Raw genomic sequence first — 23,703 nt, 5'->3', positions numbered from 1 at the left:
TTAGCACCACATGACAGGTGAGTTGTTGTTGAATCAGAAGGCATCACCGGTGATGAGCTAATGTCTGTGTGATGACTTCATACAGGAAGTCTAAATAAGCCTTGCAGGAGAGCAATATAGGTTTCCCCCTGGGGGACGGACAACAGGATGCTCCCTCCTGCTTATCCTCTCTCTCTCTCTCTCTCTCTCTCTCTCTCTCTCTCTCTCTCTCTCGCTGTCTGTCTCCTTCTCGGTCAATGAGAGGGAGGATGACTGAAAGATAGAGGACAGAAAAGATGAATGAATGGGTTTCTTGGAAGCAAGTTGGCGCCACAGAGATCCTTGTAATGCTGAACTAGCTGCCAAAGCTTTATGTGCGAGGATTTAAAAGCCTCAAAGTGATTCAGTTTTATTTCTGGGAACATTTTGTGCACAGTAATTATAGATTTTACAAATGTTAATGCGTCTTAATTCTGTTGTTTTCCACCCCCCCTCCCTCTAAATAATCCTCTTTCTGGCTAGAGTTTTAGGAGAGAACTGGTTTACTGTTTAGGTTTACCGGTGGCTCTGTTTACTTCTCCTGAGTCTGTTCTTAAAGGGGGGGGTCGCTGGGTTGTGTTGAGAAGTAGCACTTGCTGGTGTTGTTCCGCGGGGTGGAAGCTCCTTATCCCTGGGGCCCTGCATGTCTGAATCGGGAGGTGGAGGGGAGGAGGGAGAAAAAGGAAGGGAGGTGTTGGCGAGGAGGACGGCGGAGTTTGGTATTCTGCTCGGCCTCACAGACAAAAGAAACTTTCTCATTTCTCTTTCTCTCCCTCACACACACACAAACACTCTGACTCTAAAAGAGAGAAACAAGAGGGTCTTCAGAGGTTTAGAGTAGTTAACTGTAATCCCATAAACTGGTAAATAGGAATAAACGATCTGATTTGAAGCTCAGTGTGCATTCTCAGGAGGGTTTTTACAACATCAAGAAGTGGTGCAAGCCTCAAACATTTACAGTTTCAAGAACACAAACAGAGTCAGTGGAGCGCGACACCGGAGAGTGTGAAAGATTTACAGATAGACGAGGGAAGAAAGGGTAAAAGAGAGAGAGTTGTGTGTGTGTGTGTGTGTGTGTGTGTGTGTGTGTGTGTGTGTGTGTGTGTGTGTGTGTATATATATGTGTGTGTGGGTGTGTATGTGTGTGAGTGTCTCCATGGTGATGTGTCTCTGCTCCGCGTGAGAATGGGGGTCCTTTATTGTGTTGCCATGCCAACCCCTTCGGCTGTTGATTGGCCGAGAGCTGGTGCCAGGTCATACAGGTCACGGAGGTGTCTTTGTGTGCTTCTCCTACAAACTGGGAGTACTTTGGATGTGTGTGTGTGTGTTTGCTTGTAAGAATGTAAAGAGTCAGATTTAAGTAAAGAGAGGTAGAAGTAAAATAAAAAAGACAGCCCGTCTTGATTCTGATTGGTCTGTGAGTGTAGGGACATAAAAACGCTGTCAGTCCCTTCCTGCTAAGTGCTAAGGGTAGCGCTTTAACTCAGTAGAAAGCCAAATGGAGCAGCAGGAAATTCAGCCAGTCTCAGGGATGTCTGGAGTAGATCCTGAAGTATGTACTCATTAAAAAAATCGACTTTGAATTCACGGATCAATGAATAGTTTGGAATCGAAAATAGATTCTGAATCAAAAATCCAAAAGATTCCCAGCCCTAGTATATCCACAAAAGTCGGTTGCTGGATACAATTATCATTCTTTCCCACATTTGCACGGTACATTTTCCTGAGTGTTACCTGCTGCATTCACACATTTGGCTCACTTTGGCTTTTGAGGATTTTTGTTTTGGGAGGCTGGCAGGAAAAATTCTGGAAAAAGTCTGGGTGAAAAATCTGTCTTCCCCTTAAAATGTTTGTAACTTTGAGGAGTGTAGTGCATTGGTAAAACGGGGCTCCAGTTTCCTCCACTCTTCCCTTTGTATCCCTTTTGTCCTTCATTCCTTCCTTCTCTTCTTTGACAAACATACTTCCCTCCTCCTTCCATCTTTTTTTTATTTTTTTTACCTCCATTCATAATCCTTCTATGCCCTCCTTTTCCATTTCTTTTTGCCTCTCTGCAGGGAAGTTCAAGTTGTTGGATGAGGACCGAGACGTCAGGGATCCGGTCCAGTATTTTGCCAGTGTGGAGGAAGTTGCTGGAGTCTTCCCTGACAGGGTCTTTGTCATGGAGACGATCACTTTCAGCGTCAAGGTTTGTTTGACACACTCTTTACCAGAAAGGCTATATCTCATTTTTTGTATACTAGATAGTCTGCCCTCCTTCAGGTTACTTCATAAACTATCTGTCATGCAACATCATATCCACACATCCATACATGTATATTCTGCAGGTGGTCTCAGGCGAGTTCAGCGAGGACAGCGAGCCCTACAGCTTCACTCTGCAGGCTGGAGATGAGCTGTCACTCATGGGGAAGGCAGAGCTTCTCTGTGCCACGCCCTCCAAGGAAAAGACGGGACTGAGCGCGCTGCTGAGACGCCTGGGGAAGACCCCTCGAAGTAAGTAAGGTCAAACTTCTATGTAGTCCGTCTTCATGGTTCAATCAGGGGAGATGTGTGAGAAAGAAAGAAGAAAAACAACCAGGTGTATCTTTGTGAAAAAATCTATGGGAAGAAAAGTTTATTCTCCCTGGAAATTGATATATTTGTACAAAAAAAAAAGAGAAAATGTCATTTTTATCCTGAGAATCAGGCGGATCTGCAAGCCCATGTTTTATTTGCTCTGGCAGATGCGTCCAGCTTGGTTCAGGTCAGGACTATCACAACAATCACAACAGTTAATCTATTTTGGGTGCAGGTTTCAGTTGATGAAAAAGAGTAAAAAATGTGTGTTTTCTGTTTTTGGGTATAAAGATTTACCATCGCTATGTAGTTGTTATAAATACCTTATACTGTTGCCATGGGATACGCGTCATATGTAGTGATCAATAACAAGCTGATGAAACAAACTGAAGCACCTACTGCAGTCAGTCAGTAGGCGGAGCTCCAAATGTTTTGGCTACACTTTGGGGGATCTATCATGTCGTCCATCTTTTTATACAGTCTATGGACTGTTCCCTCACTCTGCATCTTTCTGTGTCCCCCCCCCCCCCCCCCCCCCCCAGGTAAAACTCCCTGCCTGGTCTGCATGAACCACCGCACCAATCAAAGCGTCAGCCTGCCCTTTGGCTGTCGTGGACGCTTTTGCACACGCTCCCCTCTTGAGCAAGGCATGCTGGGAGGAGAGCACACGGTACGCAGCATAATCGAGAGGGTCCGCCTCCCCGTCAACGTCTCTGTGCCTTCACGACCCCCGCGCAACACCTACGACCGCCACGCTGTCCGAGAGGGCCACCGCTACAAGCTGCTCAACATCGTCAGCAAGACGGTGGTGCTCTGCATGGTGCTGCGCCACCAGGAAGTCTCCCCCTCGCACTTCCTGCTGCTGCGCTGCATGCCCCGCTTCAACGTGGCCGAGGCCTCGCTCCACACGGCGGCGCTGGAGAGTCTTCTCTTGCGGCACTCCTTCGACCCGGATGCTTACTCTCGCGCCGTGAGAGAAACCCGACCAGAGCTGGAGTGTATGACGGAGGAGTGTGTGAGCCCGCGGCGGTCTCGCATGTGCGTGTCGGGTCAGGACTCGTTAGCGCCAGCACTGCAGCGCCTCTCCATGTGCGGGTACGGGGGCGGGGTTTCAGACAGCCTATCGCAGCGCTGCAGGGACTCTCTCGGGGAGCGGTTGGGGGAGGGGCCAGGTGAGGAGCGGGAGTATATGACTCCCGAGTGGACTGATGCAGAAATGAGGACCAGTGAGGAAATCCCTTATGAGGAACTTTGGACCAATCAGAACCCAGAGAGCTTGGGGAAGGAGCCAAACCTCATCTCCTTCCACTCGTCTTCTTCTTTAGATGGCACTCTTGGTACCGTGCTAACAAGAGTGTCCACGCCGCCACCCGTACCTCCAAAATCTGATGCTGTGAGTCTCTATCTTCACCTCTCTGTCCGTCTCTCAGTCTGTCTGTCATGCTTCTTATCTGTCTGCAGCAGCATCCGGCTGTTAAAAGTCAGGAAGCCTGGTTTGAATTATTCATACATTTTGGCTTTTAAACCTCACTGACCACATTTACGCACACAGACACGCACACACACAGACACACACACTCTGACTTCCTGGAAAGGCCCGCTTTACACTTACAGCCCATGAATACATATGTGATCACCAGTTAGCAGGAACATGTGTGCTGTGTCAGAGGGATGCAACAACCCAGAAGTGCACACACAAAAAACAAATTATTTTTGATTATGAGATGATTATGAGAGTGACACCATCTTTGATGATAAGAACAGAAAAACAAAAAGCTATCATTATAGTTTGATGCTTGTTGACAAAGGACTAACACTGAGGCTTTTACTTTCACCAAAATAACCTCTTGTTAATCAAACAGGTCCATTTTATACTACAGTTTGACTTAAGGAAGCTGAAGTTTCTTTATAACTGTTAATCAGTACTTTCATAGTACTGTATCTGTTTTTCGTCCCCTGCAACTAAATTTCAGTGCTTCATATCTCAGTGGTAGGAGGTTACATTAAACAAACAACAGAGAACAGCAGGTTAAAAGGACAAACATTTACACAGAACCAGTAATAAATACACAGTAATAAAAGTGACAGTTCAATTGCACTTGGTCATGTTATTTGGTCTTGCTCCATAAGATTTATAAGATAAGATAAGATTTACTTTTATTGAGGGGAAATTCTGTTTTTTACTAATGATTCATTCACAGTTGTAGTCCTTTACAGAGTTCAGTTCCTTAATGGTACTTGGTAGAAACTGTGGTCTTCATAGCCTTCTGTAATATGAATCATTTAAATGTACATTTTTATATCTGTATTTATCTCTAAACATCAAGATCAGCCTATATTGGTATCTGATTTTTTCTGTCCCTAATATAAAAAGCGGTATCTGATTTAAAAATCCCACATCGGTCGGGTATTTTTATACATTTTTTTACTTCGCACAGGCACCTTTGTACTTTGCAGCTGTTCAGACATAGAGCCTGTTCTGATCTGCTGGACGTATCTCATTATTTCAGGAAAACAGAGCAGATTAAACACTCAAGAAAATGCAAATCACTTCTGTAAAAGTCGAGCTGAAGTTAGAAAAGAAGAAGCCTTCCCAAGCCTTCAGATCAAATCCTGAATAACACTATTACAGCTATTTAAAAAAAAAAAAAAACAGTTTGATAGATTCATGGTTGTATGTGCTCTGATAATGATGAATCCACATATTGTTTCATGCTTCTCATGTTTAATTGAAGGCTGTTATTATTAGTGGTGAACAGTATCTCAAAAAGACTTGTTTTATTTCACCACCAAACGGTGTTTCCAGTTGTGAACTTTGTTTTCATAGCCGAGCTGTTCCAAGGTTGCTTCCCTACTTTGGTATTCGTGTGTCTGTGTTTGTAAAGAGAAAATGATCACGCTTGTTTGCCTTAATTATTTTTTTTTCTGTCAGAGAGCGATGGCAGCGTACAGCGATACAACAAGGGCGCGTGGGTGTCGACGCCTGCATTGCAGCTGGATTATACCCTGTCGCACACCATGTTCCTCATTCCCTGATATTTAGCTTGCCAAAGCACTCTGTGTTCGTGTGTGCAAAGAGCTTGCTAGTGTGTGTGTGAGGCAGTCTGTTTGAGGTGTAAAGGTCACAAAGTTTGACATTTACCAAGCAGAACACTGAGACAAGCAAATACACACATTCTCACACACACACTCACAAATAAATTCTCCACAAATCCCCCGGAGAAGTCGAGTTTTAGGAGTTTACTTTTTGATGTTGTAAGTCTCCTTTGTGTGCGTGTGTTTATGTGTAGGTGAGAGAGGAGTGTCGCTACTTGATCGCCCCTCCCGTTCCCCCTCGCTGCTCTAAAGGAGGCTCCATCTCCAGCCCAGCCCCCAGCCCCCCTGTCCCACCTCGCTTCCCCAAAGCCTCCACCTCCCCAAGACCCAACCTCTCCTTCTACTCCTCGGGACTTCAGGACAGGTACAGTGGCACTGTTTTTTTTTTTTTTCAACAGTATACTGAGAGAATAGACATCCTCTATCAGCAGTGACACTTTTTTTTCCTTGGATTGGTTTTCCTTCACAAACAGGAAGAAGTCTTCGAGGTCTAATTGAGCCAATATGTTCGCTTGGGGTGGGAATCGTAGGGTAATGATGCAAAACCATGAGATACGATAGAGATAGGATAAAATAGGGTACAATAGGATGCAATTAAAATGCAGAATTTTAATTTCCATTTGGTATCTATTCCACCTCTTATCACACTTCCTCTTCTAACTTCTTTACACCGATGTCCGACAATATCCCGCTGTCTTCTTCTTCTACTTCTTTTAATCCCGATGTCTTCTTTGGCAAATGAACCTCTGTTCACATTACCCTCATTCACGTCATGAGCACCACCGTGAGGAGTTATGAGGCAGTGACACAGTGAGTCAAAGTGGCAGGGAAAACTGATTAGTGCCATACTTTTTGGAAAAAAAATAAAAATATTTGGCACCAGCGATTTAAAAAAATGTGTCACACAAGTCAGGGCGACGATATGTTACTGTATCAATAGTTTGTCCCACCCCAAGTCGCTGCTGTTTTCCACTAAAAGGATGCCACCTGTTGTCATCTTTGTATCCCTATAAAAATGGACGTAGTCTCAGTGATGTCACTCATTGGTTTCTTAAGAAGTGTTATGAAACCCAACGATGGTGATGATCATGTTGGAAAAGCTGACTTGCAGCTGTAAGAAAATGACTGTAAACCATATCCATGTTTTCACATGTACTTTTTAAAATCATGTTGACTGATACCCTTCGATCTGCTCCGTCCCAGCTGCTCGCCCTCTCCGGATGCGTCCCTCTACTGTTACCCGTGCTCCTGGGCCGACTGCCCCGCCCCAAACCCCGCCAGTCCCGAGCCCATCTCTGCTCTCCCTGCAGACAGCACAGCCAATCCACAGCCGGCACAGGCCGCCTGGGCGGAGCCGTGGGTGGACTCTTTTACCTCCTCTGGACCTCGACTGAGGCCGCCTCCGCAGAGCCGGTTCGCTCCCTTCGGGGCGTTAAACCCCTTCAACCGCCAGTCCCCCTGCCCCTCACCTGAGCCCACCGCCAACCCAACAACAGATTCTTCCAGAGGCGCAGAAGGGGGTGGGACATCCACAGGAATAACTGAGGGCCTGTCCACGCCCCCTGATCCCACCTGGCGTCCTCCTTCTGACCTCTCTGTGCTGTCATTGGAGGAAGTGTCTGCCTGCCTTCGCTTCATCGGCCTATCAGAGGCAGCAGTGGGCGTGTTCCAGAGGGAGCGGATCGACGGCAGCCTCCTGGTGCAGCTAACCGAGGACATCCTGTCACAGGACTTCCACCTGAGCCGACTCCATGTCACTAAGATCTCACAGTTCATACAAGGCTGGAGGCCGAAGATTTAAAACACACACACACACACACACACACACACACACACACACACACACACACACACACACACACACACACACACTGTCCTGAAAATGTGCCTGTTGGCTGCTGAGCCGTCCTGAATGTGCCTTCCACTGTGACCAAGCGACTGCTGAGCCCCTGTGACTCAAGCTGACACTTTGCTGAAGGAAACAACGCCACCCTGTGGTCAAAAAACCTTGAATATTGGCTTCATACCACAAGTTTATAAAAAAGACTGTTTGAATCACACACTGGGACTACTAGGTTTACTAACAAATGGCTAAAACAGAATGTTATATGTTGAAAGTTTTCTATTTAAATTTGTTTTTCGGGGCAGAAAGTCAAGAATTAGTTCATCCTCACGCTTCAGCTTCAGATTTAAGCTCCACATGGATTAGTGTGGCCTTCAGCACATGAAATCTGATACGAGGGAAAACATGCCTTCAGTTTTAATAAAGAATTTCTGAAGCTGTAGTGGACATGCAGCCATACAATATATTTTACTCAATTTACCCGTGATAATGTTTAATCCTGGTTGTTTTCTCGAGATTTTCATTTAATTCATTTGTCATGACGAGGTTTCAACGCTGGTTTTCCCGCTCATTCATTCATTCATTTCAGTTGTTTTTACAAATCTCAACTTGTTTTTTCTTTATCTCGGGATAAAAAGCTGATTTTATCCCCCCATTACAATTAATTAATTCATCTCATTATCTCAAAATAACAGGGCTTGTTTTGTCGTGATAACAGGATAATTTTCTGGAGACCTAGAACACTAACAGGCTGGTCTCTGTGATTGGACGGACCATGACATGCTGCCATGCCAACACTAATCTATCGCCGTTTTCACATACATACTCACTCGTCACTACCCTTCCTATTGGCTCGAAGTGAATTCTCTGGAGAATATCGTTCTCACATAAGTTTTCTCTCGGACTTGCTGCGGAAAAAATACTGTACTAGGGGTCTGGCAGGAGAAACTCCGGGTGAAGTTCTGCTGTTTGCATTCACACATGCAGCTCCTCCTGGTAATATCAGGAGTTTTTCGGGAGTTTTCTGCAAGTGTGAAAGCCCTATAAGTTGATGTTTTAACTTCTCCAACTCTGCAGGTATGAGACAAATAGGATGAGATCTCGAGTAAACAACAGGAAATGACTCTAATCGCTGTAAAACACAGTGAATTAAATGCTGATGCATTTTGGCTTGGGGCTTCTGCATAAAACACTGAATGATGTGATGAAGTTTTTACACTCGGCTACTGTGAGGGCTACATTTTTATTATGCAATAGAGGGGGCCATTAGAGGATTTAAAGCGTTTATCACCAATCAGCTTATAGAACATCACTGAACCCGCTCTGTCTGAATTCGTCTCATTAGTCGTTTTCACACATGCACCGCTTGAAATTCATCAGAAACTTAAGGCAGACCACCCCTGACATATTGCTGTTGTTTGTTCAAACATGCACCTCATACTGACTGGACGGGAGGCGCGGGGGGGGGGGGTCTCAGGAAGTAAAACATGATGTTAAAAGAATGACGTGGAAGTGGCAGATGACGTTACAGAGTCCGACACAGCAAGGAGAGTATTCATCTTTATATCAATGCTATGTGTAGTTCATCAACAAAGAGCAGAGAAGAACATACCGGTGAATAGAAAACAATTTCACCAGTCGCATGCACACAGTCTATGGTCTTGCACCTGTTGCAGGATACTTCCTCACCTCAGCCCATCTCATCCCACCACCTCAATTTGAAGTGAAAAAAAGTCTGGCTGTTTGTGTTCGTACATGCAGCTCAACCTGGAAATTTCAAGAAGTGTTCGAGAGTTTTGTGCAAGTATGAAAGCAAAATAAAAGAGCGTTTTTTTGTTTTTTTTTAAAGATAATGAAACGATAATTGTTTTTATCTGAAAAAAAAAAGAACAAAAAACACAGAAAGTAAGAAGCAACCAGTCAAGAATTGAGTGAGACCTGGTACTGATCACTAACTAAACCCTCGCTGGAAAAAAGACGTTCTACTGTATCAAGTTTGTGCTTTTGAGATGGTTTAATTGTTATTAACATTCCCTCAAATGGAAACACAACATGTCCTCCTGAGGTGTTGCCGTACTATAATAGAACTTTTCCACTGCCTCAGAAATAGATTTTTTTTAAAGTGTACCTCAGATCACACGTTGATGTTTGCCTGATTTAGCCATGCATTATTATAATAAATGAAATTACAAGTCATGTGTATGTAAAGCTGATTGCTGTTGTGATGACTGCTTCAAAGTAAAAAAAACATCCAGAAATATAAGACATGTAGTGGCTATTTGTCCAAAAACAAATCAAAAATCTAAATAAACTAATATCAAAAATAATCAAATGACCACTGATGCACCATGAAGATGTGATGTACGCAGGCAAAATAAATCCAATGTCCATGCAAGAGCTGTGATATTTTGGTGGTTGGTTGCTCTGGTGAAAAACAATAGGCCCACCCAGGTGCATGCTGGTCCTCTACCTGCCTCTTACTTAAATAATTACCGGTGCTCACTGTATTACTCAAATACCTAACAAAAATACTAATACAAAACTAAATTTACTAAACAAATAACTAGCAAAAATATTTTCTAAATAAAGAAAACATGTAGAATAATTAAATAAACAACACCACCCAAATATTAGTAAACTAAATACCAAAACTAATTCTAACCACAATTAAATAGCTCCAACAAGAAACTTTTCTTTTTTTAAACATGATAAAACAAATGTTGGAATTGTCCGGTTACAAAAGGATAAACAGAAATTATTCAAGAGGAACATCTGCTTCCCAAAGTGAAACTTTCCGACATACGTTGAGCTAAATTGTGAGTCAAAAGATGAAGTCACTTTTTGTTGTGTTCCACCGTCCCACAGTGTCCCAAGGGAGGGGGGAGGGGCTTTGCCTCTCTATGTTGTACAAGTTACACAGTCCCCATAACTGGATCATTTGTAAAACTTCTTGCTGGGGTCTTTGGCGTGGTCCAGTAAAAGCTGGCAGGGTGTGAAGGGAGCTCCATAAACCTCCTCGTATTTTCTCATGATGCTCACGAGACGCTCTGCGCCAAACGTGTCCACAAACCTGAATGGACCTGCATGGAAATGGGAATTATAAGTACTTAAAAAAAAACAAAAAAAAACAGATCAGCAGTGACACTACAGAGAAAGCTTTTACTTCTGGGCTGCTCGTTTAGAGATTCAGTTCTAAACTGTGATATAACCATTTTTAACAAAAAAAAAACATCCTTGAAAGGAGATCTTGAAAAAAACTGGCTTAGGAGCGCTGGATCGCCTAGCGGTTATGCTGTGTGCCTCATGTAAGGAGACTAGTCCTCGTCTCAGCGACCTCGGGTTCGATTCCGTCCTCGGCCCTTTGCTGCATTTCAGCCTCCACTCTCTCCTCCCAACATTTTCTGTCTCTCTTCAGCTGTCCCAGATAATAAAGGCAAAAATGCCCCAATATTGCCAGTGATATCAGACCTATTTTGTTTTTTTTTGTACCAGGCTGTTAACATGTTTATTTATGCTGTAAAAACGGCTTTTTTGGCTGTGGTGTGTTTGTGACTTCTGGTGTTCCTGGAGCCGGCCTCAAGCGGACACTCGAGGAACTGCAGGATTTTGAACTTCCGCATTGGCTTCATTTTACAAGAACCAGAGTTTGCCGCTTGGCCTGTACACACACTTCCAATTGAAAAACGTGTTAGCGGTCGGTGGGTAAAGTGAGAAAACGAGTGAAGCCCAGGGCCAAGTGAGTGAAGGTGAACTTGAACCATCATCCTCCAAGTATTAGGAAAAATTTTAGAAAAAAATGCAAACAAATTTTAATTTATGTTGGCAGCTCAGCTCCCCCTTACTAAAAATGCAGTCTGCAGAAAGAGGTCAGAAAAACCCTGAATTTAACTTTGAAATAGCTTTTCAAAGCTTAAGGTGTTTTCTTTATCAATTACCTTTCATAACTGCAGAAGGTTGACTACTAGATCAGAACTACACTTCTGGTCTAGGAAGCATTAACAAGTAATATATCACTCAAATTATTATGATTGTTTAATATACAAAAAGTGTTCATGTTTCTTTGTTGCCATAATTCCAAGCCCGTTCAAACTTTTGCCAACAGTGGACAAACTCTAAGTCAAACATGTAGCTCGGGTTCAGGATGTGTGTGTGTGTTCCTTTAAAATGAGACCTACCGCCAATGCTTGGGGGGTATCCAAATCCAAATATAGCTCCAATGTCTCCCTCTACTGGGTTTCTCAGGACTCCCTCCTGGAGACACAGAAGGGACTCATTCACTACGCGGCTTATCAACCGGTGCTCTATGTCCCAAGCTGAAGAACTGCAACAACAACAAAAAACAGAAGCATTTACTTATTTCGACAAAGGTCAGACAGGGTGAAGTGGAGAGCTGACAAACCAGTAGATGTCGTCTTACATTGAAGGATGATATGTCAGGGGAACTTTCTTGATGATTTCTACAGCTTGAGTGTTCACACTTTTGTAGTTCTTTCCTTTTTCATAGAGAAAGAAGCCTTTTCCAGATTTACGACCTACAAGATATAATGAACACGTGTCAGACATATGAAGCGCTACATACAGTAGGTCATAAAGAACACACATTTAAGCTTAAATTCTTTTTTTGTGCCTACATATTGTTTTAATTACTGTATACAGTAAATATATTTGTATGGATAAGCATAGATAAAACACAGGTTTGTTTTATGATAGAACTGAATATCCAGTCAATAATGACAGCATTTTCCTACGTTTCACTTTATATGACATACTAGTGGCATGATTTATCAGAAATGACTAGTTTGTGAGTTATATCGAGTTAAAGTTTTACCTTTGAATCCTCTCTCCAGAAGTGTCTCTAAGAGGCGCGTGTCTGATTCTCCATAACGAGAACCATAGGCGTTAAACAAGAACTACAAGCAAGCACACACACCAGGAGACATGCCATGGGTTATTTACTCAAAACAATTTCACACCTAAGATACATGCAAATCAACTCTTTAATAACGTTTAAATAGTTCATGTGAATTCAACTACATAGACAACAACCATAACCTACCTCTGATATGTGTAGTATCACGTCCAAACCAACTTCATCACAAATCAATGGGATGCTTAGGGATAAACCAACACTGTGTCCTATGGCTGTATGTTCCTCTAATGAGATACCTTCCTGTTCAACAAAACAAAGGTCAGGCTATTATCCGTCATTTGTACATGTGTGCAGAAACTATCTTAAGGGTTACACCACCAGTGTATTCGGGACAAGCCGACACGACGACACAAACGCTTGAAGGAATCTTGGTGTTCATGTGTTACTTTTAATGACAGCTGTCCTTTTCTATCGGAAAGGTATCCTTAAATGACTTCTTTCCCTGATTTCCAACTCTATCCACTATCATATCCCTACAGTAAAGGCACAAAAAGCGCCTACATATATAATGGTAGGGGAAACACTGCTGTGGACTTTTTGGGTTAGCAAGTTGCATACTCAAATTACGGTATCTGACAAATAACATTAACATTTCTCAGCTTCTCAATTAATCAGCAGCTGATAAGACAAACGGATATTTATTAGCCAATATTTTGAAGCCGCTACTGTTAGACAACAGCTAATATTAGCATTTTCCCCCCTTCTAACATTAGCATTTGATGGTGAAACATAATACCTGATGTCTTGGGTGCTGTGGTCCTGTTCACCTGGTCTTACCTTACCACCAGGTAACTGTCCAGTTAAATGTTACATCAGCTAGCTTAGCTTGTTTTAAGATGTGTTTTGTCAAATGCAAGTAATTCTAGCTAGGTTAGCTCATTTTAAGAGTTACCAGTTGCTTTGAACCAATTTGCTCTAATTGCAGATTCCAATGGACTTTTTGTTCAGCTAAATACAAGTTTCATTTTAAATCAATTAAATAATTTCCAAATCTGTCAAGTATAGCCTACATTTATTTAAGTAAGCAGGATTTTGTACAACGAGTGGGTTGTTATAGCAGAGGAGCCCCTCCATCCAGAGTGAGACAAGACCCTGTCCTGGTCACTAATCAGGTCAAGGTATTTTCATCAGTAGATGTGAAGGAAAAACTGGTATTGAATAACCCTAACCCTTCGGAGGCGGCAAACCTGGCTACCAGCCCCCGACAACATCTGGCCTTACAACTTTTCTGGGGCTACTCTGTGTATCTTGTGTTGAAGATGATTATTCACGAATGAGTAATCCTTCAAACTTTGAAGTATTCAGAAATGTAATTTGGAGGTTCAAATCAACAAGTTAGGATATTTGCAATGGGACCTTATGCAGTGTCCATAAAGGAAAGAAGTGTCAGAGGCAAGTCATTATTCAAGCTTACCTGTAATAGTTTTAGAGTCTCAAAGGTCAGATGAAAACACACGCGAGTGGTGTAAAACCCTGGACAATCCTGAAGTTCAGGGATTCAGCAGGCAGAGAAAGGAGATAAAACACACAAAAGATTTATACAATAGTAAGCTACATGATAACCGAGATAGTGGTCAAAGTAACATTTCAGAGTCACACTGACCTTGACCACGATGACAGTCTTGCCCTGTTTCACTCCAAGACTGAAAGCAGAGGCTATGGTGTCTTGAGATGTCTTATCAGTGGTGACAATCTCCAGCAACTGCATCTTATCCACCGGGGAAAAGTAGTGCATGCCAATCACCTACACATGCAAAAAGGAAACAATTTGAAGGTAAAATGCTTGTGTCCCATGTTTTTTGTTTTAAACTCTTTGCATCTTGCTACCTAGATCCATGTTGATGGCCACAATGTACTCCCACCACAAAAAGCTTGCAGGAAAGCTTCCATGACACTACGCTCAACGGTGGAAGTGCAATAATATCCATGGTTGCTCGCGCAAAAGATTGTGTGAGCATAGTAAATGGGGTCAGTATGACGGACCTTCTCAGGGCGTTTGCTGGCAGCTGCGATTTCTGTGACGGGCAGAGCTGAGGTGTTGGTGGCAAAAATGCAGTGAGGGGGGATTACCTGCAGAAAGAAAGAAAAAAACAAATACCATATAACTTAAATGTAATCCTTAGAAATGATGGTAGTAACTTCTTAAAACGTTGAAAAAAGTATAACCATGATTTGGTCCTGTTGAGCACTCATTAAAGTTGAGATAAAGGCTTTCAAAGATTGAGAAAAGGTTAGTTTTGCAGTCAAAATGTGATCTCACTATAAAGCAGGGGACTCCCAAATTTTGTTATATAAAGAACCAGTGGCATTCAAGACAAGTTCAGCGTTCGCTTTGAAAGAGTCTTACTGTGAAGCCCACAAGTGCAATCCAAATGGCCCATGTCCTCAACTTAAAACTAGGGCTGTCAAAAAATTACATTTTTTAAATCGCAATTAATCACATTTTGAATCCCATGTTTGAAATTAAATTATTTCGCATTTAAAAATGAAAATTGTTAGGCTTTTATTTTGAAATTTTGCACTGTATTAAGCTGATAGTACTTTACTTTACTTTGCTGCTTGAATTCAACCCTGAATTTATTCTGAAATAAAGTGTGGACCTTTTGGTAGATAGATGGTTACGGCATTAATTTAACCACAGAAAAAGGAACTCGTTATGGATAAAACTAAGTGAAAAAAGCTAAAAGGAAAGGTATGAAAATGAAACGTTTGATGTCATGAGCTGGATATTACTTTTACTGGACTCGTCAGCTGGGCTGTGAAATGAGACATTCAAAGAGGGAGAAGCTGCAGAGGTTTATCCACGGTGCATCAAAATGACTAAATAATATGGGAATAATCAAAATTAAAAAAACATGAATGCATTCATTTCAGACATTAATTAATCGTGGTTAACTAGTTAGTGCTGTCAACCTTAATTAAAGCCAATCAGTAGGAAGTGGTTCGAACGTGCACATCTACTTTTTCTCTGCAAATTAGGGAGTCATGGTTACCGCTTGTGACCAATGGGCCAATCAATAAACTGTATACAGTTCTTTTAACAGTCCGTTGGCCTGGACAGGAGCTGTTGATATTTGGTATAGCTCTTTTTTTTCCTAGAGCCCATTCCTTCTTGTTTAAAAAAAAAAAAACTGGAAACAATGCAAGCGTTTGTTGTTGTTTTTCTCAAGGTGACGCTAAAGGGAGATTGTACTCACTGCCTCCACTTCCTTGAGAACTTGATGTTTAATGTCCATGTCCTCGACGACGGCCTCTATCACCATGTCAGCAGACTCGAAGCCAGAGTAGTCAAGTTGGACGGAGAGATTGGACATTATGACATCCCGCTCAAAAGAGGTCATGAATTTCCTCTTTACCTTATTGTCCAGACTAAAGACAAAGACAACAAAAAAAAAAACATACACACTTCAACGAGGTTCTGATTCATCAAATGTCTAAAGAGCAGCCATTTTCCTTATATATGTCATACTAGTGCTAGGATTTCATTCTGCTGTGTTGTACAATCATATCATATTTGACAACATATTAGCTACCACAAGAAAAAAAGCTAACGTAAGCATCCAACCACTCCCATTCTTACATTATAGTTAACTAGAAATCATTGTATCTACTGTATAGTGTTATGCCATGAAACAGTGAAGTTAGCACTTCGCCCTTTCCTCGCTAGCAGCAGTTTTAGCTAGGCAGTAAGCGAATGCTAACATTAGCGCTTGTCTGGTCGAGGCTAGTGGGTTATCAAATATATTGTTTGGACCTAAAATAATCTTCCATTACACTGCTCAGCATCTTCTGATTTAAAACATTTGTACAGCTCACAACCAAGAACACAGCAGACCAACATTCAAACAGAGGTTAAGCTTCCTGAGGTGGATGTCATTGGAAAATGGCCGCCATGTGTATATGGTCAAAAGCCCTTCTTGGTTGTTGTAGTCTGTGTCTTTTTCATTATCTAACCTTGTGTAGATATGTTCCTGCCCCCTGCTGATGCTCTCCACATCGGTGTCCTTCAGGATGGTGGTCAGGCCTTTATCTATTGATACCTGAGCTACACCCGTTCCCATCAGCCCTGCACCCAAGATCCCAAGCTTCCTGAAACACAAAACATACTGACATGTTGAGGAAATGGTAACAAATGGTTTCGGTGACGTGACCCAGTTTAACCCTCATCAGAGTTCTTACTTTACTTCCTTCTCTGGGAACCCAAAGTGGTTCTTCCTACAAGCCATCTGGCCATGATAAACCCCAATCAGAGACTTGGACTCAGGTGACATTGCCAGCTTCCCGAAGTTCTGGGGAAGACATAAAGACAGACTAGAATTCAGCGTATTCAACTATGTGTATGATGTGAGAGAATGAAGACATAAATGTAAAAGTACTTTTTCGATGGTCTACTTATGTAACAGTCTCACCTCTGATTCAGCTAGGTAACCTGCTTCTCGGCCCTGCTCAAGCCCAGTCTGGACACACTGCACAGCCAAACACAAGACATGCGCAAAATCAACATCATGTGGAAATTGAAATGCGAAAACAAAATAAAATAAAAAACATCAGAGACTCCTCCTATACTCTCTACCTTCAAGAAATCCCTTAAAACTCACTGTAGGAGCCAATTTAGTGTGTGTGTGTGTGTGTGTGTGTATTTATGTATTGTATTTCAATGGGTTTAGTTTATATGTTTAATTGATCATTTGGGTTAATTGGTAAGGTGGTATGGTTGAGTGTTTATATGGCACAGGTGAACAGGAAACGGGGGCACAGGTGAACATACAGTTCTTGCCGTAACACAACGTATTGAACATAACAAAAGAACGACAACAAGCAGTATAATCGCGACGATAAGAGCTCATCATCATCAGGGTTTGTCTCTGCTTCATATGTGACAATAACATCTGGAACATCAGAAAGTAATTTAATTTTGGACATTTGTTTATTTTTTCCGCGTCAAAAACTTTCTATACACCCTCTTCAACATCACCTACAACCACCAACAAACTCTGTTCTCATCCTCCTCCTCTTGGATTATTTCTGCGGTGTATTGTTTTCACTGTGTTGTTTTGCTGTTATTTGTTGTTAAACGTCTTTGAGTACTCGGAAAAGCGCTATAAAAGTCTAATGTTTGACTATTATTCTTATTGAAGTCATTTCACCAATACACCAAGTCAAATTCCTTGTATGTTGTACTTGGCAATAAAACCCAATTCTGATTCTGATTCTGAGTCTGAGTCTGATTTCTTTGTTTCCTGTTTGTAACTTCTTACCTCAATGATTTTGGCCGGAGCCGGGTAGAAGCCTTTACTCTGATTTTGGGCCTTCTCACTGACCGTCTTGAAGATCTTCTTCCTTACTGGAGCCAGGTCCATCAGTTTGTCCTGCAGCTCTGTGCACACAGATACATGATAACATTTAACACATGTTCCCCCTTTCCATATTTAAGATGCAGCTAGAGCCCGACTGGTATATCTGCATGGTCGATATCAACTGCATATCAGAGCTCATCACAGACTTACTGAAATCTGCATACAAAATGAAGTAACGTCTTGGATATGGGACTTATATTTTCTATAGCTGAATTGTCATTCCTAGTTTCCAGTTTTGAACCTTTGCTGTAGTGTTTTGATCCCATGCCTTACCATCGTCTATAGATGGCTGACTAAGTTCTTATGTTTTGCCTTTTTATCCACACTCTCTCCAGTATTCTGTCTTGATTCCATGTTTTCTGATTTTCTTTTTACAAGGAAACACCTCAAATCAAAGGATTTTCTGATTGGAACACCATTACCATAAAAATACAAATAAACTTGCCTTACTATTCAGCCCCTTTCACCATTCCATGCATTCCTGCAACTTTCTGGAAAATGTCAGAAAAGTCTGCCCCTGACATTTTCAAGAGTTACCATTTCACACATGTCCCTCACAGCATGAGGCTTCTTTTTTTCTGACAGGGACTTATTAATATGTATTCAGAGCATTAATGATTAAGTGAAATAGAACACACTGGTAAGCTTTAAAAGAGTATGAAGCAGCTTCATTACGTGCATGAAGATCCCACAGATTTTGAACTGATTGCATGCAGGGACTTTTCCCTGCAGCTTCACATCAGCTCATTCTGACTTTGTGCAGAAATGTAACTATGAGGATGGCAGGAAAAGGTCTGGATAAAGCGGGGCTGTGTGTGTTCACACACGCAGCCTCGCCCCGAAAAAACTGGGGAAATGTTCATGAGTGTAGTGAACGTGTAAACGGCAAATATGTCACATCAATCCTTCAACGATGACTGGAGTGAGAAGGGCTTCTGGTGTAAACCGGGCTTCACTCACTCTCCTTGAGGCTCTTCTCTTTTGTGAGGGGAACCTTCTTGTTGCTGATACCCTTTGCCACGCCCACTGCAATTTCCTCCAGGTACTCAATGGTCCTCTCCTCCGCAGGCTTTAATCCAGGACCTGGAGTGAACAAACACAAGGTTTTAAATTTCTCCTAAGCCTGCCTAGAGCTATAAACTCTGGAAGTTTCCAGCATGAGGACAGGATTATCCTTTCCACAAAGCACAACGAAGACAAAATACTGCAGTTAGAACATACCCAGAGGGTCCACAAGCTGGTTCACTAAGCCCATCTTCTTCGCTTTATCAGCCCTGATTCTCCTGCCTGTCAGCATCATGTCAAACGCATCAGGGAGACCCACCTACATACAAGTCACACACACACACATGTGAGCAACAAGCAGATTGATATTCATCTGAAATCTCCCCACAGCAAGCACCTTGACCTTAGTGTACTCCAGAGTAAGTCAATAGTCAGTTATGTAGCACAAACATGTGGCAGTTCTTATAAGACAATAACTGATAATATGAGCGTGTTTGTGTGTGTTTGTTTCTTATACCATTTTAGGAAGTCTCTGAGTGCCACCCGCTCCAGGTAAAAGTCCCAGCATGACCTCTGGCGTCCCTAGGACCGTCTTTTTGGATCTTGTGGCGATTCTGTACTGGCAGGCTATCGCGAACTACAGAGATGACATGTGATCAAAGCTTAGTGGTCAAATCTTAGTTTTCATAACCAGCATTTTTGCCACAAACACACACAAAAAGAGCTTTACCTCCAGGCCTCCGCCGAGGCAGGAGCCGTGGATGGCAGCAACGATAGGAATGGGTGACTTCTCAATCTGCTCAAACATCTTCTGACCTTCTTGAGAGAGGCGTGCGGCCTCCTCGCTGCTCTGACAGGACTGGATCATACTAGAAAAGAAGGGAAAGAACTTCAGAAGGATAGCACTTCTAGCAGTTAGAAGAAGAGACATATTTAATCAGGAACAACTGCTGGCCCCCTGGTGGACATTAGAAAGAATGCTGCGGTCTATGGTGAAAAGGCAAGTGTTGAACTTCAGTTTACTACATCTTTAAAGGAGGTTTACTTGATATCTGCTCCGGCGATGAAGCAGCCAGGCTTGCTGGAGATGAAGACAGCGCTTTTCACAGATTTGTTCGACCAGATCTCCCCCATCACCTCTTTCAGATCAGACTGCATCTGCGACGATAGTGTGTTCACCTGTATGGCCACACACACACACACACACACACATTAATACACACGGAGCCACACACATACTCTGATTAATCATGTCACATGTGCCAGTGAGAGACTAAGACAGGGAGTCAGGACTGTCACAAACATAATCTCCCTTTTTCTAATATGCATATACTTGTTTACGCCCTCCCCCATAAAAAAACAGGTACACACACACACACACACACACACACACACACACACACACACACACACACACACACACACACACACACACACACACACACACACACACACCTTGGCTGTTGGATCATGAAGTCGTACAACTGCCACATCATCCTTGAGCTCGTAGCTGACGTGTGTTCGAGCTTGATGGAGAGAAACAATTATAATCAAAAGAGAGGGCCAACACTATTGTATCATTTTAATTTCTGCTGTTTTCACATTATCCCAGGAGAATATTAGAAGAGGGTCGCACAAACAAGCCTGAAGGACCTCTTTAATTACTTAATAATTACTCTAACTTTAATTAGAGTTAGTAAGACTATATTGATATATATAAAAGAAAACATATTTATATTTTCATTTCATTGTACAGTGTTCCCCTTTGTTATTTTTTTTGTATTATATCTTTGTTTTAATACAGTGTATCGCTTCTGTACAGTTTATTTTAATTTACTTAGCTGTTACCACAACTTATTATTATTTTTTTAAATTTGTACTTTTCTTATAATGCTATTCTATTTTACATATAATTTTAACTTTTTTGTAGAAGCTGACTCAGGGAGAAACGCACACAAATTCCAATGTACCTGCACTGTCCTGTACCTGTGCAAACGGCAATAAACATCTATTCTAGTCTATTCTTAACACAAAATATCTGCATTAGAAATGACAGCTGCTGAAAACACTGTTAAGTTAAAATGGTGCAAACTAAACTGCTTGTACATTTGTAGATCATTTTAATGAATGACCTAAAAGGTGACTAAGTTATAATTACGCTATTCTTAACAATTCTAAGAAGCTCATATGTTTTATTTATCTTTTTTTTTTAAAAGTCCTTAAAGTGTTCATCAGTTTGTCTAAAGTGGGTCATTCTCATAATGTGTCCGCATAAACATGTTTATGAAAATATAATTAAAAGTAGAGACCGACCGATTAATCGGCCGGCCGATAATATCGGTCGGCCAATATTAGCTTATCCCGTGACTATCGTTATCGGCTAATTTTATCGCAGATATGCGCCGATATTACTTGATTTATTCAGCGGTCGAATAGCATTTAATTTGAGTATTGTTGTACGACACTAACAGTTCTCTATCTGGCTGTAACCAACAGAGGGCGCTGTATGGATTATCACAAACAATATTCACAGCCAGAGTGTCAAGTGGTGATGCACTGACACGCAATTCACACATACTCCGTGCGCGCCGCGGTCCGTCAGCGACACGGTTTTGCTCCATCGGACGGCTCGCACCCATTCACACTGGATCTGTTTCTGGGACATCAGCGCACCCATGACACATCACAGGAGAACTACAAGATCCCGCGGGAATAAAGAGAAAAACATGCAAACAACATGTTGCTTTGTCTTTCTGAGGATGCATTGTTGTTAATTCGGTTCCCGTTTTGACGTCATGTTGATAAAGTGATGAAAAATACGATCGCGAGTCCGTATATTGTGTTTTATTTTGAAATTGACCGGATGCTCTGTGGGTTTCCTTGTCTCACTTCCTGTCCGGGCTGTCATATTCTGTCCAGCTTGATGCGTTCCTGCAGCGCACTCCGGTGAAAATAGAGCAGAGCGCAGTGCCGTCGGTTGCTCGCTCCGGAGACGGACCGCAGCGCGCGCTGTGTGAACACAATGATTGACTAGAGTGGAGGCTAAGTACAACGTAGTGCGCGGCGCTGACGGGCCGCGGCGCACGGAGTATGTGTGAATTGGGCTTTACATGCGCGGTTACTTTCCAGTTTCCATCTTCTCTTCCCTATTTTATATCTTTCTCACAAGTGTTTGATAACTGCATTCGAGAGATCAACACAATAAATGTGTATATCTATATATATATATATATATATATATATATATATATATATATATATATATATATATATATCTACAGATGGGACATAGATCTAAGAAAGATATCGGCCGATATATCGGTATCAGATTTTTTCTCTTCCTAAAATCGATATCAGTATCGGCCCCAAAAATCTCAATATCAGTCTGGACCTAATTTAAAGTGATCAAATCTTTCAATACTTAAACATGTTACTCAACATTTTTTTAAACTTATAAAAGACAAACTACTGCTACCTTGTGATCATAACAAGGACTCTTATATAAAATGTAACCATAACAAGTAGATAATGAACTGTTTACTATAACTATTTATGGATTGGTCATCAACGTCTGGCGACTCCCTCTCTGACAGGTTGTATTTAAGATGATGTTCACATTTATATTCAGTGTTTGGAGAAACTAACTCATCTCGTCTCAGAGCAGAAGTTTATTTTGTGTTTGTTTGTCTTTTTTAACCTCCATAGAGCTGTTTTCTTTTTTAAAATTTCATTGAAATACAGTATAATAAGGTGTAGCAATGTACAAACAAAGGCTGTGGAGAAGAAGCTGCTAAACACAGATGTAAACAATACCGGTGCAAGATAAATAAGGCTCTGCAAACATCAAATAAGGAAGAACAACCTTTTTAAACTTCTGTTACAGCTCAAGGATAGACATAGTGTGTGTTTACGAGTCAACACATGCATGCAAACATAACTCTTGTTTGTAAGGAGGAAAAACTCTTCGGGGCAACTTGAAGACATTTGTTTAAGATTATTTACGAAGCAAGTAACTGTATGTTTGAGCTGACATTTGAGTAAAAATGTGACAGAGAACAGGAGAATGTAGAGTCTGGACAGGACTCTTTAATTCACCTCTGCTCTGGTCTTGAAACTATCTTGAATTTATCATTTATAATTAATGAGCCAATAAGAATGAAGCTTTTATTTACCTGCCAATGTTGACGACATTGAGAAGCTGCGACTGGCACGACCTGGGAAACAGACAGAGAAAGCAAATAATTCATTTTTTAATTAACCAATTAACAATTCGGGCCAATAGAGATGTAGAAAATGACCACTACACCTACATGTTCCCAATTAACAACAAACCCCATATTTACAATAATGTAAACCAGCATACAAAGTCTAAACTAACCACCCATATTTAATTGAAACAAAGCCTAGATTTTGTAAAATATTAAGCCTATAATCTCATTAGTAATTAACTACCTTATACTTGAATATGTTTCATATTTTAAAGTTTTAGTTTTGCTTAATATCATGTCTGTTAATGGTGTTAATGTTAAACTTGTTTTTGTTTTTAACTCTGTAAAGTAAGGCACTTTTAATCTCTATTAATCTCTATAACTTACTTTAAAAAGTATAAAAAAGAAGAAAAGTAGATAATGTATGCATACAATAAAAACTATCTCAGTTGAAATAGAAAATTCACTGACAGATGGAGGCCAGTCTCTGATAACAAGTCTTTTAAAAACATTTTTTTTTAAAGAAACGCAATTAAAAATGTAACTAATAAATTGTTGATTTGCTACATACCTGATAATAGGTGATACTTCCCAGTTGCAAACTTGGAAAAAACACCGACAGCACGAACAACCGCCATATCCACCTTAAGATCTATTAACGAAGAAGAAAACTGATGATGAAACCACTCA

General features: G+C 41.5%; 2 protein-coding genes across 2 annotated transcripts in view; one reads left to right on the top strand and one right to left on the bottom strand.

Moving 5' to 3' along the window:
* gareml (GRB2 associated, regulator of MAPK1-like) overlaps positions 1-10,610 on the top strand; it is a 19,418-nt gene extending 8,808 nt beyond the window's left edge. The window contains exons 3-7 of the mRNA XM_020639949.3: positions 2,076-2,206; positions 2,346-2,511; positions 3,117-3,967; positions 5,865-6,034; positions 6,874-10,610. Coding sequence (XP_020495605.1) covers positions 2,076-2,206; positions 2,346-2,511; positions 3,117-3,967; positions 5,865-6,034; positions 6,874-7,471 — 1,916 coding nt within the window. The 3' untranslated portion in view covers positions 7,472-10,610. The remainder of the gene's footprint in view (positions 1-2,075; positions 2,207-2,345; positions 2,512-3,116; positions 3,968-5,864; positions 6,035-6,873) is intronic.
* hadhaa (hydroxyacyl-CoA dehydrogenase trifunctional multienzyme complex subunit alpha a) lies at positions 10,448-23,703 on the bottom strand. Its single transcript, XM_065963828.1, has 21 exons — positions 23,585-23,703; positions 22,978-23,019; positions 20,261-20,331; positions 19,851-19,984; positions 19,536-19,674; positions 19,323-19,442; positions 19,022-19,124; positions 18,761-18,883; positions 17,702-17,820; positions 16,853-16,909; positions 16,623-16,732; positions 16,398-16,532; positions 15,641-15,812; positions 14,427-14,513; positions 14,047-14,187; positions 13,858-13,926; positions 12,570-12,683; positions 12,342-12,423; positions 11,931-12,045; positions 11,689-11,834; positions 10,448-10,593 (listed from the first exon to the last, which is right to left on the bottom strand). The coding sequence occupies exons 1-21, from the start codon at positions 23,649-23,651 to the stop codon at positions 10,448-10,450; spliced, it is 2,292 nt and encodes a 763-aa protein (XP_065819900.1). The 5' UTR covers positions 23,652-23,703.

The sequence above is a fragment of the Labrus bergylta genome, chromosome 15 (assembly GCF_963930695.1).
Source record: "Labrus bergylta chromosome 15, fLabBer1.1, whole genome shotgun sequence".
NCBI lineage: Eukaryota > Metazoa > Chordata > Actinopteri > Labriformes > Labridae > Labrus > Labrus bergylta.
The sequence above is the reverse complement of the archived record's forward strand: the minus strand, read 5'-3'. Positions and strand labels throughout refer to the sequence as shown.

Bases quoted from the DNA above. Each gene is read 5' to 3' on its own strand.
- hadhaa (XM_065963828.1), bottom strand. From the start codon at position 23,651: ATGGCGGTTGTTCGTGCTGTCGGTGTTTTTTCCAAGTTTGCAACTGGG. The intron at 17,821-18,760 runs GTGAGTGAAGCC...CTGTGTGCACAG, and splicing joins AGAGAAGAGCCTCAAGGAGA to AGCTGCAGGACAAACTGATG. The intron at 13,927-14,046 runs GTCAGTGTGACT...CCTGAACTTCAG, and splicing joins AGACTGTCATCGTGGTCAAG to GATTGTCCAGGGTTTTACAC.